Here is a 20,840-nt window from a genome sequence, read left to right as displayed (position 1 = left end):
TGCTAGAAGTACAGTACAACACGCATTACTCTGAAATATTAAAGAGGAGAAGTAAATATATAGTTTGCTTCAATCTTCTAGGGTTGAATTAAAACCTTTTCTTTCGTTTGATAAAACAAAGGTTTTATATCATGACAAAAAAAGAGAAATTGCGTCTTGTTATAGTTTAAATACACAAACTAATAAATTAAGGAGTATTGGTCAGTTTAAGAAAAATAGAGCAAAGTAAGGTAATTAGAAATGTTATTATTAAAATATGTTTAGTATGTCATAATAAAATATTAGAATTTTGGTATGTTAAATGAATAAATAAAAGAAGGTATATTTTGCATTTATTTAAATTCAAAATAATGATACTGCATTCTTTTTTAGGATCTGACTTGTAAGTCACCAAAAGAAAGAAATTTTATATTTCTAGACCTTCCAGATGAAAACAAAATATTGAAATTTAAGAATATCAGTTCTGGGAGAAGAATTGACAGAAGAGATTAATTCGTTATAATTATTGTTGTCTTTCTATGTTCAATAAAGTTTTCCAACTTTACAGAGTGCAGCAAGAAGAAGAAAAAAAAAACTCTCAAGAGAACCTCTGATAAGAGAGGACATTTTAAAAACAATGGACTTTTGATTTTTTGACTACTGATGAAATAATTTATCCATCAGATATTGCAGTTTTTTATATATTATTTTTATGTGACAAAATATGGTTCTCATATCAAGATGAGATATTTTTTACACATTGATTTTTATAAACACATGTAGTGTATTTTCAGAGTTGAAAGGGTTAAACATCCTTACAATAGAGTCATTCTAGTTAGAGGGAACATCTGGTGTTAATTAAGACAGAGTACATTTTTCTTAAAAGTCATATAGACAAGTTAGGAGTAACTTTTACATTGTAATATGTAACTGTAGTTTTGAAATCATCTCACATATATGAACAAATTGAAGTTAAGAAACATATTTTATGTTTAATTTTGACAAGGTTTATGCTAAACATAATTTGGAGGGAAAAAATATGAATCATACATTTTTGAAGTGATATTCATATTTCAAAGTATTGTACAACAATGTTACATTTATGAATTATGAAATTAAGGGGATTGATTTATTTGGTAAAAGAATAAGAAAATAATAAGGGTGAAAATATTTTTTATGGTATATGAAGCAAAAGGTTTATGAAATTCACTTTTCCTTATATAGAATCAAAATTTGAAAATGTACATTCGAGTCAATTATTTTAAGATCTAATTGTATGAATGAATACAAATGTGATGCGTTTGAGGTATGAATGGATTTAGAAATGGATTTAGATTTAGATTCAGATTTAGATTCAGATATTGATAACAGATTTAAAATGAAAAGATTGTTTAATCATTCATTTTGAGAGGGAATTGTTAGAATATTAAAATTTATATATGGTTTGGGTCTTGAGTATGATTGACTTGCTAATGTATATCATTATATATTCTAGATATGGATAAAGTGAAATGGGTGTATATGTGTATATATATATATGTATGTGTATGTCTGTGTACATATATGTGCGTATATATGTATGTATATATATGTATATTTACATATATTTATGTAAAAGTGTTTTTAAAGCTTCATATGCATTTCATGGGAAGTAGTTCTATGTACATTTCACATATGGCTGTAATTTAGAGCCAGTTGATCATTCCCCCTCCCCCATTTTAAGAGGTAATGTTACATCCTTATCTAAAAGACAGAGTTTCAGTATGATACATGTTATTTCTTTATATTACAGTATTTCCTGATTAGGATTATCATTACGTACATTGCATTTTAAACGTATATAATCTATTTACTGATATATGTAGAATTTGGTTTAGAAGATAGGAAACTTGTATTGTATAACTTAAATGGTTTAATACATGGCAGTTTTGCCATTTCAATGGAATGTTTTGATTAGAGACGGTTTTGTATTTCAACATCCTGTTGGATGAGGTGGGAGGGAATTTGCTCATTCAGAATTCGCGGGCTTTCCCTGTGGTACAACAGGGCTCAGTTAAACCATTCTTAATTGGGAAAAGGGTGGGGGTTTTTAGTTTTAGGGGTAGAAAAATACAGACAGGCTATTCTAGAGGGCAGACTTGCAGAGACGCAGACTGACACAGACTTTGGAGGAGGCTGACAAACTTTCTTACACACACACACATACACAAAGATACATTTATCTTCATTTTAAGAATAAGAAACTTATCGATGCTATTTTATATTCTACATTTTGACACTGTTCTTTTAATATTTTGCTATTTTTATTATTAAATCGATTTTGGTATTTTTACACGAGAACTGAACGGATTTTCTTGGAACTTTCCTCATCAATATGAATTATTGAAATATAGTTATTAATACAGTAATAACTCAATTTCTACAGGGTTATTATTGTGTCCACTGACACCAATGCTGGAGGTTTTTATTGTAGCCACTGACACCAATGTTGGGGGTTATTATTGTGTCCACTGACACCCATGCTGGGGGTCATTATTGCAGCCACTGACATCAATGCTGGAGGTTATTATTCTGTCCACTGACACCAATGCTGAGGATTATTATTTTGTTTACTGACACCAGTGATGGAGGTTATTATTGTGTCCACTGAAACCAATGCTGGAGGTTATTATTACTGTCACTGACACCAATGATGGGGCTTACTTTGCCCCTGCTTATTCTTCAGTACATGCAAGAGGGTTGAACTTTTCAGATGATGAGGTACCTTACAGCCCATTCATTTTGAGTGGGTTTTCTAACGCAGTGCACCTCAACACACAAAAACACGCTGCCATTGTGCGCCCCTCCTGTAGGGTCTTTACTTGAAGCTTTCTCATTTTGAAGTTGACCACTAATGCTTTAGATGTTGGATTTTTCAATGCTCTATTTGAATTGGAATTGCTGTACTGCCTTCTCCATCAGTGTTGACAGATAATCACCACCACCTCCACATGCAATGCCTGACCACCTCAAATAAAGACCCTCTTGGGTCTTTTGCCACTTTCAATACTAATCCACACAAGGATCAGCTCGATCGATCCACGGGTTTTCAGCTAATGGCTCCACGATTACCAGGACTTCTCCATAAACAACTACTTTCTCCAAATTCAATTTCTGTTAAATCAGCATGAAGCGGGTTGATCACTGCTCTGCCCGCAGGTCCAGGGCCGTCTTTAAGGCAGGCAAAAGGGGCAGCTGCCCTGGGCCCTGTCATTGTTGTGGGGCCCAGAGCAGCTGCCTCATACTTGCCAACTATCCCAGTTTAAATTCCCTAGTCCCTTGAAGTTGTAGTCCTGTACTGTGTCCCGATATCTCAGTGTGAAGTGCTCGTACTAATGCTGCCCAGCTCTGCGCTATTGTTGTGTACAGATGACTCACCTGCAGACCCTGTGTTTACATGTAAATAATCAGCATTCATATGTAAATAGCAGCAGCATTACTAAGTAAATAGCTGCGGCTGGCAGCATTGATATGTAAATAGAAGGTGGCATTCATATGTGTATCATGCTCCCCTGCAGTGAGGAGATGATGTCCTGTAACCTCTAGCAACCAATCAGTGAGCAGTATTATTGTACAGTAATCTCTAGCAACCAATTAACAAGCAGAAATCGTTTTCTGTAACCTCTAGCAACCAATCAGTGAGCCGTAATGTGTGCTGTAACCTCTAGCAACCAGTCATTAAGCAGTAATGATATGCTGTAACTGCTGGCAACCAATCACAATTGCTGACTGATCTGAGACAGTAAACTGATTTTAAGTCTAGCTGCCATTTATTGTATGTCTCAGAGCAGGTGGAGAGTGAAATTGCAATGGGGGGGGGGGGGGGGGCCCAAGAAAAATTTTGCCCAGGGTCCACAATCAATATTAAAGACGGCGCAGGTCAGTAGTTTCTACACGAATGAACACCAAAAAAGGTGAATCTGAGAAATGTGTCTCAAGCAGTGTTGCGCACGTTGGGACCCAAGGGGTACAAGAGACCTGCATGCAGCGCCTCCTGGCTGTCCGCTGGGACTGGTCGGTGCAGGCCTGGCTCTGACTGCCTGTGGTCGGGGGCTGAGGGGGAGCCTGATTATTGAGTTCACCATGCGCCTGACTCCTCCAACCAGTGGGTGCTTAGTCTACACAGGCCGGACACTGGGGACACCGCGTACCCGCCTCAGGTGACTTCAGCTCGGCCAGTCTTCTCCTCTCTCTCCCCCCTCCTCTCCGGCTGCCTGCGTGTATTTACAGTCTATCGGCTCCCCCTCACCCCCCCGACCACAGGCAGCCAGAGCCTGGCCTGCACCGACCAGTCCCAGCAGACAGCCAGGAGGCTAGGGTTGCCCCCTTTTCTTCAAGTCAAACCCGAAACACTTTAGCGGCGCACAGCAATTTTTTTTATAGTATAAACTATACATAAATTGTGCTATTAAATAACATTTCTAATCATATGATGTTAATAACAAGAGTCCCCCTTTACATCAGAGTCCACAGAGTTCCCCTTTTATATCTGAACTCGCAGAGTTCCCTTTCACTGTAAGGGGGGATTCTACAGACTCTGATGTAAGGGAGAACTCTGGGAAATCTAACATAAGGGATGCTCTGGGAACCCTGATATAAGACTGAGAACTCTGATGTATGGAGCGGACTCTGATGTAAGGGGCAACACTGTGGCCTCTGGTGTAAAGGGGAACTCTGATGTAAGGGGTGCTCTGAGAACCCTGATTTACCTTAATGTACTCAGAGGCAGGGGATAGAAGGGGGGAGACTTCCGTCACACACAGGGATGGATGGTGAGCTCACTCACCCCTTGGCAGTCAGCACCTCTCATCCAGATGTAGTTGAGGCTGCTGGACTTCAAATTTCCAACCCCCACTTCCCTTTTCTAAAGAGTGCGGACAGATACAGAGGGGTAGGGCTGGCAGGAAGAGGTGCAGATCAAGCCCTCTCTCCTCTCCCATCTGTGTGTGTGTGTGTGTGTTTGGGGGGGATTGTTAGTGCTGACTTTGGGCAGCATGAAAGAGAGTGTAACAGATACTCCCAGCTTAGACAACTGCAGCCAGCAAACCTGCTGGGAAGCCATAGTCCAGTCTGAACCATGTGTCCAGGTTTCAGGCAGTCTGAAACCCGGACGCATGATTCCAAACCCGAACTGTCCGGGTGAATCCCGGACAGGTGGCAACGGTACAGGAGGGGCTGCATGCAGGTCTTTTGTACCCCTTGGTTCCCAATGTGTGCAACACTGCTCGAGACACATTTCTCAGATTCACCTTTTTTGGTGTTCATTCTTGTAGAAACTACTGACCTGCGGACGGAGCAGTGATCAACCCGATTCATGCTGATTTAACAGAAATTGAATTTGGAGAAAGTTATTGTTTACGGAGAAGTCTCTTCAGCTTTCAAGAGTTTTATTTATATTATTGTGCATGTGGACTTTTTGCACATATCTTTTAAGATCACAAGTTTATTATGAAGAATATATCTGAAATCTATCACACTATTATTTGTTTTTATTATTCACACGGATCCCCAATGAAATGGTCTATTCTCTATACTTACCTCCAATATAAGGGCCGTTCTTCCTCTCATTGAACATAGATGTGATTTGTTTTGTATATTCATTATTTTCAAATTGATTCTAAATTCCAATTTCGGAAGATGGCTAAATCTGTTCTATTTTATGCTATTCTATTCTATTTATTCTGTTCTATTCTATTCCTTTCTGTTTCATTCTATTTTATTCTGGCCTGTCCTATTCTATTCCTTTCTGTTTTATTTTATTCTATTTATTTATTTTCTATTCTTTTCATTTGTTTTCTATTCTGTTTTTTTCTATTCTATTCTTTTCTATTTTATAATCATCTTATTTCATTTTTATACTTCACTGTATTTATTTGTTTGTATTTCAAACTCAAATTCATTTTTGATTTGAATAATTTATTTAGTTATAATTAACTTTGAATTCACTGACATTCGTTGCTATTGTGATTCGGAAATTCGGATACATCCGAATCTCTGGATAATGAAAATTTTCCTTATTTTCAAATCAATTCCAAATTCACATTTTGGAAGATGGCTATAACTGTTCTATGCAATTTTATTCTATTCTAATCTATTTATTTTTTCTATTGTAGGCAGTTACTCTGTTCTAATCTATTCTACATTATTCTTTAATTTTCTAATCTATTCGTTTATTTTCTATTCCTTTGTATTGTATTCTGTTTTATTCTATTTGTTTATTGTCTGTTCTATTCTTTTACAGTATATTATATTCTTTTTTTCTATTCTATTCTAAAAAAAAACAGCCTAAGTAAGTACTGTATTTTATTGCAATATGTTTTCATTTCAAATTCATTTTCGAATTTGGATAATTTGTTTCGTTATAATTCATTTCAGATTTGAAAATTCGGATACATCCGAATAACGAAAATTTTGTCAGAACAAAACGAATCGCACACGTCTACTATCTACAGTGTGTTGTAGTATCTAACAAATAATGTTCCTCAAAGGCCAAGTTTTTACAGGTCACCCCCATAGTGTTGCAAATTAGGAACAAGCAATGGTGCCATTGCTCATTGGAAACAATAGTCCACATTATGGTTTAGCAATGAGAACTTTATTTTATTGCTGTCATACAAGGAAACCGGTTGGTTATGTAAGGTAAGAAGGAAGGACAACTGGAACCACGCCATTATTTCTTGTCCTTATTGGGGAAATGTTCCTGAATTCCTAGTGATCAAAGTAAAGAAAATGTCATCAGCACACCAAGGATTCCTCAAAAGGGTCCAAAGCTTTTTTTCCACGGTCACATGATAAACTTACAGCAACGTTTCGGAGCCACGAAGGGCCCCTTCGGCAGGCAAGTGACCTTTCTCAAATTCCTATTTTGAAGACACAGCAGGAGGAGATATCTAAGGATTTCTGTAAATTAGAGACGGCAGTGGTTGTGTGTGGGGATTCCATCCTCCACCACAAGCAGGGCCGGTGCTACCACTAGGCAAACTAGGCAGCCGCCTAGGGCGCACTTCTGCCTGGGGCGCCGGGCCACTGGTATTACTACTCTCTTCTCTCTGTAGCAAGCAACTAATTCTCAGCATCAGCAGGCAGCCACCTATGCACATAGTGTCAGAGGTGCAGCGGCGGCGGAGGACTGGGTTTGTGGCCCGACTCCCGGATGAATGAAAGCAAGCAAACAATCATCGATGGGCACTGGTAGGCTGCATTGATGAGCATTGGTAGGCTGCAGTGATGGGCGTTGGTAGGCTGCATTGATGAGTGCTGGTAAGGCTGCATTGATGGGCGCTGGTGAGGCTGAATTGATGGGCGCTGGTGAGGCTGCATTGATGGGTGCTTCAATAAAAAGGTGGGGGTATATATGGGCAAGGGAAAGGGGATGGAGTCAGGGGTGGGGCCAGGGGGAGGGGCAGCAAAATGAGGTTTCGCCTAGGGTGTCAAAAATCCTTGCACCAGACCCGACCACAAGTCAGGAATCCCAGATCATCAGATGACCAACAAAAGATGATGGTGTTGGGGGGGGTCTAGCGCACCACAGTTATTTCACTACGACATGAAAATCTCCCTTCTGGGAGGAATGACCCTTTTAAACTACCCTCACCTTAATTATGATTGGTCTCCAGACAGAATGGCTCAACCTATAAATCGTAACTCTTTAGCGGTCCCTGTTGGTGTGGTGGTGCTTTTTCTGGTGGACAGTTAATGCCCCTTTCTGCGTAAAACATCTGCAACAATCCGGACAGGAATACGGCCTCTCGCCGGTGTGAACTCTCATATGACTATCACGAATCATTTTAGTGGAGAAGCATTTTTGGTACTCTGAACAGGAAAAGGGCTTCTCGCCGGTGTGGACTCTGTAGTGTCTCTTGAGTTGGGACGTTCGCACGAAAGACCTTCCGCACTCAGAACACGAGAAGGGCTTTTCTCCGGTGTGCGCTCTCTGGTGATGAACGAGTTCTTGTTTTGTCATGAAGGACGTCTCGCACTCGGAACAGGAGAAGGGCTTCTGCTCATAGTGGACTTTCTGGTGGGCAGTGAGTTGCGATCTGAGGCCGAAAGATGCCTCGGACTTGAAACAGGTGTAGGGCTTTTCACCGGCGTGAAGTTTCTTGTGTGCAACAAGGCCACAGTATGTTATGTACAGTTTTTCGCAATCTGGGCAAGAATAGATCTTCTTGCCGGTGTGGCTCATCTGATGTATGTGGAGTGCCCTTTTCATTTTAAAACCTTTCCCACATTCCGGACATAGAAGTTGAAACTCGACTTTTTGATTCCCTACATTATGCACAGACTCTGATGGAAGTATCACATTACCTCTCTTTGTACATGTTGTATCCAGATGATTACAGGATTCCTCTGGATTAGAAGGATCTGGTGATCCATCTGCACTGTGACAACTTTGCATGACATTTGGAATAATGGTTTGGGATTTATCATTTGATTCCTCGGAATTAAAAGGATCTGTAGATCTCTCCACATGATCAGATCTGTGATGTGTGTATTGGGTACCGAGGCTAACTTCTGAAGAATATTGTGCCATGCCATTATCCTCTTTGTTACAATCCCGTGATAAAAAAAGATGTCTCTCTGGGGTACTCCAGCCTCCACCTGTTGGAAAGATATTTCTAACAGCACATTCATAGAAGTTGAATAAGGTGTACAATACAACCAAAACAGCTATGACACCCTGGGTAAAGGTGGTACCTACAATGATGACATTGTTATGTTGAGGAACAGAACTGAACCTCTGCCACCTGATTTGTTGGGAGCCTGACATAGAATTGAGGAATGGAGATAGACCTTTCATATGGTGTACAGTTTCTCCTCCTCATTTGTTGGGAACATGACGTTATATTGAGGAATGGAGATGGACCTTTCATATGGTGTACAGTATCTCCTCCTCATTTGTTGGGAACATGACGTTATATTGAGGAATGGAGATGGACCTTTCATATGGTGTACAGTTTCTCCTCCTCCTTTGTTGGGAACATGATGTTATATTGAGGAATAGAGATGGACCTTTCATATGGTGTACAGTATCTCCTCCTCATGGAGGAATGGAGATGGACCTTTCATATGGTGTACAGTATCTCCTCCTCATTTGTTGGGAACATGATGTTATATTGAGGAATAGAGATGGACCTTTCATATGGTGTACAGCAGTGGTCCCCAACCTTTTTGGCACCGGGGACCGGCGTAGTTGAAGAAAATTGTGCCAAGGCCCAGTGGGGTGTATGCAGCTTTTCGCGGGCAATTTATCGGGGCGATGGCTGGCGTTGGCGCTTCAATCATCCCGGCACCATCATTGATATGATGTTAGGATGATTGAAGTGCATTATTTCTATTATTACATTGTAATATATAATGAAATAGTTCAACTCACCATAACGCAGAATGTGCCAGAGTGTCACTTTCCATGTCGCCTGTCATCAGATGCAGATTGTCACTTTCCACGTCGCCTGCCTTCAGATGCAGCTTGTCACTTGCCGCATCACTTGTCACCAGAAGCATTTTGTCCCTTGCCACGTTGCCTGGCACCAGATGCTTTTTTGTCCCTTGCCATGTCACCTGCCACCAGATGCAGCTTGTCCCTTGCCATGTCACCTTGCCACGTCACCTACCACCAGATGAAGATTGTCACTTGCCATGTCGCCTGCCTTCATATGCAGCTTGTCACTTGCCACGTCATCTGCCACCAGATGCATTTTGTCCCTTGCCACGTCACCTGCCACCAGATTTGGATTGTCACTTGCCACGTCCCCTTCCATCAGATGCAGCTTGTCATTTGCGAAGTTGCCTGCTATCAGATGCAGCTTGTCATTTGCCACGACACCTGCCACCAAATGTGGATTGTCACTTGCCACCACATGACTGTTGTCACTGCAGTGGTGGCAGCACAGGTGTGCACATTAGTTCAAGCCTGGACCAGTGTAATGCCGCGCTGTGTCAGCAGAGGAGCGGTAAAGCTGGTGGGCAGTGAGAGATGATCTCATCTCTCTGTTCCCCCGCCTCACCTCCAGCATTATAGCATCCCCCTGTGAGCGCGGAAGAGCGGCGATGCGGGCAGTTGGAGATGATCTCATCTCTCTGCTCGCTCGCCTCCGTATAGCGGCCCTGCTGTGAGCGCGTAACAGCGGTGATGCGGGCGGGCGGTGAGAGATGATGTCATCTCTCTGCCTGCTCCGCCGCCGCTCATCAGATACAGTGCAGCCTTCGCGGCCCGGCTGCAAGCAGGCCACGGCCCGGCAGTGGGCCGCGGCCCGGGGGTTGATGACCCCTGGTGTACAGTATCTCCTCCTCATGGAGGAATGGAGATGGACCTTTCATATGGTGTACAGTATCTCCTCCTCATTTGTTGGGAACATGACGTTATATTGAGGAATGGAGATGGACCTTTCATATGGTGTACAGTATCTCCTCCTCATTTGTTGGGAACATGACGTTATATTGAGGAATGGAGATGGACCTTTCATATGGTGTACAGTATCTCAACCTCATTTGTTGGGAGCATGATGTTATAGTGAAGAATTGAAGTGGAGCTCCAGTCCTCCCATCACAAAAAAAAAGTAAAGTCAGCAACTACAAATACAATAGCTGCTGACTTTTAATATTAGGACCCTTACCCGCCCAGGGATCCCACGATCCCACGGTCGGCACACTGACGGATTTTTTAATCGGCTCTCGGGTTGTCCCACTGCTATTCCTTGTAAGGGAGGAAACTGACAGTGAAGCTTTATGGCTTCACAGGCAGCTCCCCTACTGCGCATGTGCGAAGCACGTTATTCTTTGTGAATGGTAGGGAAAGGAGGAGGGCTGAACTTCCAGGAGATCTTGCAACGACGAGGTCACCCAGAAGTGGGGACAGTACCTGTCGAAAACAGGTACCCGCTCCCCCCCTCCCCCCTGAAAGGTGCCAAATGAGGCAGCAGAGGGGGGAGGAAGCAAACAAGCGGACCTCTCATGTAGTGTATATTATTTTCTATTTAGGCCCCTTTCACACTGGGGCGGTTTTCAGGCGTTACAGCGCTAAAAATAGCGCCTGTGTAGCGCCTGAAAAAAAACGGCCCCTTTCACTCCAGTGTGAAAGCCGGAGGGCTTTCACACTGGAGCGATGCACTGGCAGGACAGTGAAAAAAGTCCTGCTAGCCGCATCTTTGGAGCGGTGAAGGAGCTCCTAAACCGCTCCTACCCATTGAAATCAATGGGACAGCGCAGCATCCTTCCTTTGCTGGTCTACTTTGTCTGTGTCAGTGTGCATATCTTAAACGTAATAAAATATGTGAGATAAAATGAAAATGTGAAGTGCTGCATTTTGTGAATATATAATATTTACCTGTACTGATATCTAGAGAAGATTCCTTCTTAGTAATTTCCAGCTTCATTTCCATTTCCATTTCCAATCACAAAATGGTTTTGAGAACTTTTGAACTGAGACTACCTAGAATATTATAATCTTACTGTCAAAGTTGAGATCGACATCCTCATTCCTGTCTACCTTATAATGGTGAGGAATGGTTTGATCTTCCTGTGTGGAATCCCGGGAATACAGAGGACGGGGACATCTCTCTGGTGGGTTCCCATTACTGGATCCATCTGTAGGAAACACACACACTGACTGAATACATTGTTTCTATGTGTTTATCAGATGATGGGGGATCTAGGTGGAGCCTCCGTACTGCTCTCTCCTTTACAATAAAGTCTCCTCTTACCCGGTGATGTGAGGGGCGGCTGATTCTCCATCATGACGTCCTTGTAGAGATCCTTGTGTTCTTCTAAACACTCCTCCTCTTCTTTAATAGTAATATTCAAGTTGCTCCAGCCTCCACTCTGAATGTCAATGTACAAAAGAAGGTAAAAATGCAGCTAATGTACAGATCATAATGTAGCTATCAGTTATTATTAATCTTCTACCTGATGATGGTGGGGGATGGTGTGACCCTCCTGTGTGGAATCCCGGGAATACAGAGGACGGGGACATCTCTCTGGTGGGTTCCCATTACTGGATCCATCTGTAGGAAACACACACACTGACTGAATACATTGTTTCTATGTGTTTATCAGATGATGGGGGATCTAGGTGGAGCCTCCGTACTGCTCTCTCCTTTAAAAAGTCCCGGTGGTGTGAGGGATCTAGGTGGTGCTGATTCAGTGGTGGACAATCTAGAACAGAGGTCTCAAACTGGTGGCCCTCCAGCTGTTACAAAACTACAAGTCCCATCATGCCTCAGCCTGTGGGAGTCATGCTTGTAACTGTCAGCCTTGCAATGCCTCATGGGACTTGTAGTTTTGCAACAGCTGGAAGGCCACCAGTTTGAGACCCCTGATCTAGAAGAACCACCAAAACCAGCTGTTGACACAATGTTGGTTACTAACACTACTACTCAATTCTAGTAGATCACTGAGCAATATGTAAGTAGAAAAATGGAGCACCACTGAAAAGACGACGTGACTCAATATAAGCCCAACACCAGAACAAGACCAGGAGGCACCAGACCAAAATCTGTCTTTAACCACTTGCTTACTGGGCACTTAAACCCCTCTCCTGCCCAGACCAATTTTCAGCTTTCAGCGCTGATGCACTTTGAATGACAATTGCGCAGGCATACAACAACGTACCCAAATGAAATTTTTATAATTTTTTTCCAACAAATAGAGCTTTCTTTCGGGGGTATTTAATTATAGCTGGGAGTTTTATTTTTTGCTAAACAAACAAAAAAAGATGCAAAAAAAAAAAATGTCTTAGTTTGTTATAAAATTTTGCAAACAGGTAATTTTTCTCCTTCATTGAAATGCGCTGATGAGGCGGCACTGGTGGGCACTGATAGGCTGCACTGGTGGGTACTAATAGGCGCAGATAAGGTGGCACCGATAGGCACAGATAAGGTGGCACCGATAGGCACAGATAAGGCAGTACTGATGGGCACAGATAAGGCGGCACTGATGGGCAAAGATGGACACAGATAAGATGGCACTAATGGGTGGCACGGATGGGTGGCACGAATGGGTGGCACTAAGGGGCACTGATAGGTACCACTGATAGATGGGACTGATGGGCACTGATAGGTGGCACTGATAGGTGGCTCTGATAGGTGGCACTGCTGGGCACTGATGGGCGGCACTGATGGGCACTGGTAGATGTCACTGATGGGCACGGATATGTGGCACTGGGGTGCAGCACTGTTGTTGAGGCAGATTTTGGGCACTGATAGGTGGCACTGTGGGCACTGATGGGTGGCACTGATGGGCGGCACTTTTTTATTAGTTAGGTGGCACTGGCAGGGGGCAGGTGGGCACTGATAAGCTGGCCGTGATCGGGACTGATGTCCCAATCATGGCCGCCGGTGATCGGCTTTTTTTTTTCTCCTCGCTCTGTCAGTGTGAGGAGGAAAAATAGCCGATTACCGGCTCTGTTGTGATCACATGATCAGCTGTCATTGGCTGACAGCTGATCACGTGGTAAGGGGTCGGGATCGACCCCTTGCTCCGATCCGTGATCAGGCGAGTCTCATAGACTCGCTGATCACAGAGCGTGCCGCGCGCACCCCTCAGGGGGCGCGCAGGCCGCTCGTGCACTGGACAACGTCAATAGACGTAGTCCCGGCAAAGCAGGTCCGCGCTGTAGCTGTCATTTGGCTATAGCGCGGATCCCTAGTGGTTAAATATATTTTGTGTTTAGTGTTTGTACCTCACCTGTTTCCTTCTCTAATTTGATTTTCTCCTCCTTATATAGCCAGTCACCCTCACATCTTCTTCCTCTTCTTCATTTGTATATTCAACTTTAAAATCGTTGATGCTAAGACCTTCTGGTGCAGGATAAGAAGGATGGAAAACCTGACACACACAATGATACAGTCACCATCCAGACAAATCCCTTGTCTGTTACTGGATAATGTCCCAGAATTCCCGGCACCGCTCACCTCTCCCATTAGGAGGTCAGTGATCTTCTTGGTAACTTCTAGGATCTTCCTTCCATTATTTCTTTCTGGAAATAGTAAGGAACATAGAGGAGCCATAGTGGGTTCCTGTCCATCTCCTGATGTCTTTTTTGCAACTATGTTATCCTGTGAAGAGAGTAGAAATGATATATACTTTTCCCAACCAGATAACAAAATAACACAAATGTATGCCATTATGGTCCCTCCTTGCGCTAATCTTGTTTGGAACCTGCTTGGGGGGCCCTCCTTATATTGTGGTGAAGTCCTAACCTGACTCTAAAATGTGTGATAAAGGATATTTAAGTTATATGGGTCAACTAATTGATAGCGATATGAAAGACAGGAGATCGGAGGGGTTGTGCAAGGCTGGAGCACAGAGGAATTTTGTGAATTGAGAAGGTGCCGAGCCTTAGGAGGAGACCCCTTCAAGGCAGAGTATAGCAGAGCTACGATGTACCAGTAACATCACACAGGGCCAGACTCCCACCCATCAGAAAAGCTGTGTACCAAATAAGTCCAAGTCGTGCTCCCAGAATCCTCCTCACCTCCCCGGTCAGCAGGTAGATGATCTCCAGGGTGAGCCGTAATATCCTCTCCGTCAGGTTGGTGCAGTTTTCCTCCATCCCTCACACTCTATTGCACTCACTCCCCCAACACTCAGCATCATGGTTAATAAGGCAGGATCTTCGGTGATTGGTTGTCATTGGACATTTTTGTTTGGTCTTCGCACATCGGCTACAATACAATGGCCGCTACTAGACACAAAGCCAGTTTTATTACCTACAGAAAGACAGAGAAGAACTTATCCATTCATCGCTTACAGGAAGAGATAGTGGAACTCCAGCATGTCTCATCACCTCCAGGAAATTTTTATACACATGTGTGTCACATCACGGATTATAATACACTCTATTACCAAAAGTATTAGGACACCTGCCTTTACACACACATGAACTTTAATGGCATCCCAGTCTTAGTCCGTAGGGTTCAATATGGAGTTGGGCCACCCTTTGCAGCTATAACAGCTTCAACTCTTCTGGGAAGGCCGTCCACAAGGTTTAGGAGTGTGTCTATGGGAATGTTTGACCATTCTTCCAGAAGCGCATTTGTGAGGTCAGGCACTGATGTTGAATGAGAAGGCCTGGCTCGCAGTCTGCAAGCTAATTCATCCCAAAAGTGTTCTAACGGGTTGCAGTCAGGACTCTGTGCAGGCCAGTCAAGTTCCTCCACCCCAAACTTGCTCATCTATGTCTTTATGGACCTTTATGGACCCTGCAATGCATTGTATACTCTCAATTGTCTCCCTGAAACTTAACGGAATAAAGTCATATCTGGACCATTTAGTAATGTCAAATGTGGCACCTCAATTTACATTTTTGCTACACTACCCTCTTGCTTTAGTGGTCAGGTGAAGAAGGCTCCTTTTACATTGGTAGTCATTAGAGAGATTGGTGGTCAAGGTTGAAAGGGAACTCTTAAGCCCCATACACACTATCAGATTTTCTGCTGATTCTTTCCTTCAGATTTACCAAAACCATATAATATGAGGTCAAACCTTAGGAGTTTCAATTTGTATGTAATCAGACAGGCCCTTGCACTACATGGTTTTGGTAAATCTGAAGACAAAAATCAGCAGAAAAACCGATAGTGTGTATGGGGCTTTATACTGCCAAACCAGCTGGTGATGAGACTTGTGATGACGATCACACTGAAAGATATAGAATTGAAGGTCCAGTAAACATCAAGCCAATATACATTGCTTTCCAAGCCCTGTTGAAGAGAATGTTTTTGGACTCCAGAAATGTGTTGGCTCATCTTTTGATTGTCCCTCTGACTTATACTGGAATAAAGTTGTATTTGGACCTTTTAGTACTGGTGTGGTGCTTCACTTCAAATTTGTGCTACATTACCCTTTTACTTTGGTGGTAAATGGAGCCCCCCCCCCTTAGATTGGTGGTCAGAGGAAAATGCAACCTCTTATATTGGTGGTCAAGGAAGAAGCCCCCCCCCCCCCCCCCCTTAGATTGGTGGTCAGGGGAGGAAGCAACTTCTTACATTTAGCACTTCAGGTAAAATTTTTGCTACATTTCTACATTGGCCTTTTACTTTGGTGGTCAGTGGAACAAGGTCCTCCTATGTTGACGGCCAGGGGAAGAAAGACCTTCTTACATTGGTGGTCAGGAGAAGAAGGGCCCTCTTACACTTCCAATCCAGCTGCTGACACCCGTGCAGATTATTACACTGGAAGCAATACAATTAAATGTCTAGTTATCGTCTAGTCCATACAGTATACCTTTATATTGTTTTCCATCTTAAGCCCTGTTGAAGTGGGTGTTTTTGGACCCCAGAAATGTACTGGCTCCTCTTTTGATTGTCCTTCTGACCTATATTGGAATAACGTTGTATCTGGACCTTTTAGCACTGGTGTGGTGCTTCAGTTCAAATTTGTGCTACACTACTCTTTTACTTTGGTGGTCAATGGAGCCCCCCCCCCCCCTTAGATTGGTGGTCATAGGAAGAAGACCCCCCTTAGATTGGTGGTCAGGGGAGGAAGCAACCTCTTACATTGGTGGTTAATGGAGAAGGCCCCCCTTAAATTGGTGGTCAGTAGAAGAAGCAACCTCTTACATTGGTAGTCAGTGGAGAAGGCCCCCCTTTACATTTGTGGTCAGGAGAAGAAGGGCCCCCTTACACTTCCAAACCAGCTGCTGCTAACACCTGTGCAGATAATCACACTGGCAACAATACCATTAAGTGTCTAGTTAACATCTAGTTCATATACATTGTTTTTTATCTCAAGCCCTTATGAAGGGGGTGTTTTCGGACCACTGAAATGTTGTGGCTACTCTTTTGATTTTCCCTCTGACCCTTACGGGAATTAAGTCATAATTGGACCTTTTAGCAATGGTGTGGTGCTTTTTTTGTTTCTATATTAGCCTTTTACTTTAGTGATCGGTGGAGAAGGGCAACCTTAGATTGGTAGTCAGTGGAAGAAGCATCCTCTTATATTGGTGGCCAATGGAGAAGGCCCCCCTTAGATTGGCGATCAGGGGAAGAAGCAAACTCTTACATTGGTGATCAGTGGAGAAGGACCCCCTTTAGATTTGTGGTCAGGAGAAGAAGGGACCTCTTACACTGCCAAACCAGCTTATGCTGATAATCACACTGGAAGAAATACCATTAAATGTCTAGTTAACATCTAGTCCATATACATGGTTTTCTATCTCAAGCTCCCGATGAAGGGTGTGTTTTGGACCACTGAAATGTGTTGGCTAATCTTGCGCTTGTCCCTCTGCCTCCTACAGGAATAAAGTTGTATGTGGACCTTTTAGGAAAGGCTTGACATTTCAGTTCAAAGTAGTCAGAGGAAGAATGACCTTCTTACATTGGTGGTCAATGGAGAAGGATCCCCTTGTATTGGCAGTCAGGGGGAGAAGGACCTTCTTACATTGGTGGTCAGTGAGAAGATTGCCTCCCTACCCATAGTTAAAAAAAAAGATCATTGGTACCAGCAGCTGCTTATCTGAGAGGCAAAATTTTCATATTTTTCAGGAACCTCTATTGGCCTCTGGAGGAACCCTAGGGTTTCCACAGAACCTTGGTTGAGAAAGGCCAATCTACAGCATCTATATTCAGTATCTCACAAAAGCAAGTACACCCCTCACATTTTTGTAAATATTTTATTATATCTTTTCATGCGACAACACTGAAGAAATTACACTTTGCTACAATGCAAAGTAGTGAGTGTACAGCTTGTATAACAGTGTCAATTTACGGCCCCCTCAAAACAACTCAAAACACAGCCCTTAACCACTTCCCGACCAGCGCACGACGATGTACGTCGACAGCATGGCACGGGCAGGCATATTGGCGTACATGTACGTCCAATATTCGTTGCCGCCGTGCCGTCGGGAGCGCGCCGCCGGCGGCGCGCCCCCGCGCTGGTCGGGACCCCCGTGAGTCCGGTCGCGGGACCCGCGGACTCGATCGCCGCGGGCATCCCCGCGATCGTCTCACGGAGCGGCGGAAGTGAGCAAATGCTGTATAAACAACATTTGCTCATTCTGCCTAGCAACTAGTGACGCTGATCTCTGCTCCATGTGATTGGAGCAGAGATCAGTGTACACTAAATGAAAGCCCAACCCCCCACAGTTAGTAACACTCCCCTAGGAACACTTAACCCCTACACTGCCACCCACTGGTTAACCCTTTCACTGCCAGTGTCATTTACACAGGAATCACTGCATTTATATAGCAGTGATTACTGTATAAATGACAATGGTCCCAAAAATGTGTCAAAAATGTCCGATGGGTCCCCGACAATGTCGCAGTCACAATAAAAATCGCAGATCGCCGCCATTACTAGTAAAAAAAAAAATAATAAAAAATTATTAATAAAAATGCTATAAAACTATCCCTATTTTGTAAACGCTATAACTTTTGCGCAAACCAATCAATAATCGCTTATTGCGATTTTTTTTACCAAAAATATGTAGAAGAATACGTATCGGCCTAAATTGAGGGAAAAAAAATGTTTTTTTATATATTTTTGGGGGATATTTATTATAACAAAAAGTAAAAAATCATGCGTTTTTTTCAAAATTGTCGCTCTATTTTTGTTTATAGCGCAAAAAATAAAAACCGCAGGGGTGATCAAATACCACCAAAAGAAAGCTCTATTTGTGGGAAAAAAAGGACGTTAATTTTGTTTGAGAGCCACGTCGCACGACCGCGCAATTGTCAGTTAAAGCGACGCAGTGCCGAATCGCAAAAAGTGGTCTGGTCTTTGACCAGCAAATTGGTCCGGTCTGAAAGTGGTTAATGTCTAAACTGCTGGCAATAAAAGTGAGTACACTCCTAAGTGAAAGTGTCCAAATTGGGCCCAAAGAGTCAATATTTTGTGTGGCCATCATTATTTTCCAGCACTGCCTTAACCCTCTTGGGTATGGAGTTCACCAGAGCTTCAAAGGTTGCCACTGGAGTCCTCTTCCCCTCCTCCATGATGACATCACAGAGCTGGTGGATGTTAGAGACCTTGTGCTCCTCCATCTTCCATTTGAGGATGTCCCACAGATGCTCAATAGGGTTTAGGTCTGGAGACATGCTTGGCCAGTCCATCACCTTTACCCTCAGCTTCTTTAGCAAGGCAGTGGTCAACTTAGAGGTGTGTTTGGAGTCGTTATCATGTTGGAATACTGCCCTGTGGCCTAGCCTTCTGAAGGTAGTGGATCATGCTCTGCTTCAGTATGCCACAATACATGTAGGCATTCATGGTTCCCTCAATGAACTGTAGCTTCCCAGTGCCGGCAACACTCAAACAGCCCCAGACCATGACACTCCCACCGCCATGCTTGACTGTAAGCAATATACACTTGTCTTTGTACTCCTCACCTGGTTGCCATTAGGCTACACACGCTTGACACCATCTGAACCAAATAAGTTTATCTTGGTCTCACCAGACCACAGGACATGGTTCCAGTAATCCATGTCCTTAGTCTGCCTGTCTTCAGCAAACTGTTTGCAGGCTTTCTTGTGCATTATCTTAAGAAGAGGCTTCCTTCTGGGACGACAGCCATGCAGACCAATTTGATACAGTGCACGGCGTATGGTCTGAGCACTGACAGGCTGACCCCCCACCCCTTCCACCTCTGCAGCAATGCTGGCAGCACTCATACGTCTATTTCCCAAAGACAACCTTTGGATATGACACTGAGCATGTGCACTCAACTTCTTTGGTCAACCATGGCGAGGCCTGTTCTGAGTGGAACATGTAATGTTAAACCGCTGTATGATCTTGGCCACCGTGCTGCTGCTTAGTTTCTGGGTCTTGGCAATCTTCTTATAGCCTAGGCCATCTTTATGTAGAGCAACAATTCTTTTTTTCAGATCCTCAGAGAGTTCTTTGCCATGAGGTGCCATGTTGAACTTCCAGTGACCAGTATGAGAGAGTGAGAGCTATAACATCAAATTTAACACACCTGCTCCCCATTCACACCTGAGACCTTGTAACACTAACGAGTCACATGACACCGGGGTGGGAAAATGACATTTTCACTTAGGAGTGTACTCACTTTTGTTGCCAGCGTTAATTAATGGCTGTGTGTTGAGTTACTTTGAGGGGTCAGCAAATTTACACCGTTAAACAAAATGTACACTCACTACTTTACATTGTAGCAAAGTGCCATTTCTTCAGTGTTGTCACATGAAAAGATATAATAAAATATTTACAAAAATGTGAGGAGTGTACTCACTTCTGTGAGATACTGTATATTTAGTACCTAACACATAATCTTCTCCAAAGACTCCAGTATGTCACCCAGGGCTGGGGAAAGGATTTTTTACACAATAGGCGAAACCCAATTTTGCCGCCTCCCCCCTGGCTCCACCCCCTTTGCCCTGCCCATATATGCCTTACCTTTTTAATGAAGTGCCTATCAAATGCAGCCTCACCAGCGCCCATCAATGCAGCCTACCAGCGCCCATCAATGCAGTCTACCAGTGCCCATCAATGCAGCCTCACTAGCACCCATCAATGCACCCTACCAGCACCCATTAATGCAGCCTACCTTCGCTCATCAATGCAGCCTCACCAGTGCCCATCAATGCAGCCTACCAGTGCCCATCGATGCAGCCTACCAGTGCCCATCGATGCAGCCTACCAGTGCCGATCAATGTAGCCTACCAGCGCCCATCAATGAATGTTTGCTTGTTTCCATTAGTTCGGGAGTTAGGACATAGACACAGTCCTCTGCTGCTGCGCCTCTGACACTATGTGCGAATGGAACTGGAGCTGCCTGCTGATGCTGAGACTTAGTTGCTTGCTGGAGAGAGAAATAAGTAGGAACACCAGTGGCCGGGCGCCCTAGGCAGCAGTGCACACTAGGCGGCTGCCTA

General features: G+C 43.5%; 3 protein-coding genes across 4 annotated transcripts in view; all 3 read right to left on the bottom strand.

The window, feature by feature from the left end:
• Positions 1-20,840, bottom strand: part of LOC143955220 (uncharacterized) — an 86,190-nt gene that overhangs the window by 44,019 nt on the left and 21,331 nt on the right. The gene's annotated exons all lie outside the window — the stretch shown is intronic.
• The window catches only part of LOC143956261 (uncharacterized), a 51,706-nt gene that overhangs the window by 21,865 nt on the left and 9,001 nt on the right, over positions 1-20,840 (bottom strand). Inside the window, exon 1 of one of the 2 annotated variants that reach the window (XM_077466466.1) lies at positions 14,492-14,703. The exons of the other annotated variant lie outside the window; for it this stretch is intronic. Within the exon in view, the coding sequence (XP_077322592.1) occupies positions 14,492-14,569 (78 nt within the window). The 5' untranslated portion in view covers positions 14,570-14,703. Of the gene's footprint in view, positions 1-14,491; positions 14,704-20,840 lie in introns of those variants that run through there. 2 annotated transcript variants of the gene reach the window in all.
• Positions 7,456-9,018, bottom strand: LOC143956344 (uncharacterized). Its single transcript, XM_077466560.1, has one exon. It carries the CDS (start codon positions 8,816-8,818, stop codon positions 7,667-7,669), a length of 1,152 nt encoding a protein of 383 aa, XP_077322686.1. The 5' UTR covers positions 8,819-9,018; the 3' UTR covers positions 7,456-7,666.

This window comes from Lithobates pipiens, unplaced genomic scaffold (assembly GCF_037356315.1).
Source record: "Lithobates pipiens isolate NorthernLeopardFrog02 unplaced genomic scaffold, aLitPip1_a1.2 Scaffold_35, whole genome shotgun sequence".
Lineage (NCBI taxonomy): Eukaryota > Metazoa > Chordata > Amphibia > Anura > Ranidae > Lithobates > Lithobates pipiens.
This window is presented reverse-complemented; position numbering and strand designations above follow the sequence as displayed.

What these genes read in the sequence shown, in the direction of transcription:
- LOC143956344 (XM_077466560.1), bottom strand. Translation starts at nt 8,818, where the DNA reads ATGAAAGGTCTATCTCCATTCCTCAATTCTATGTCAGGCTCCCAACAA.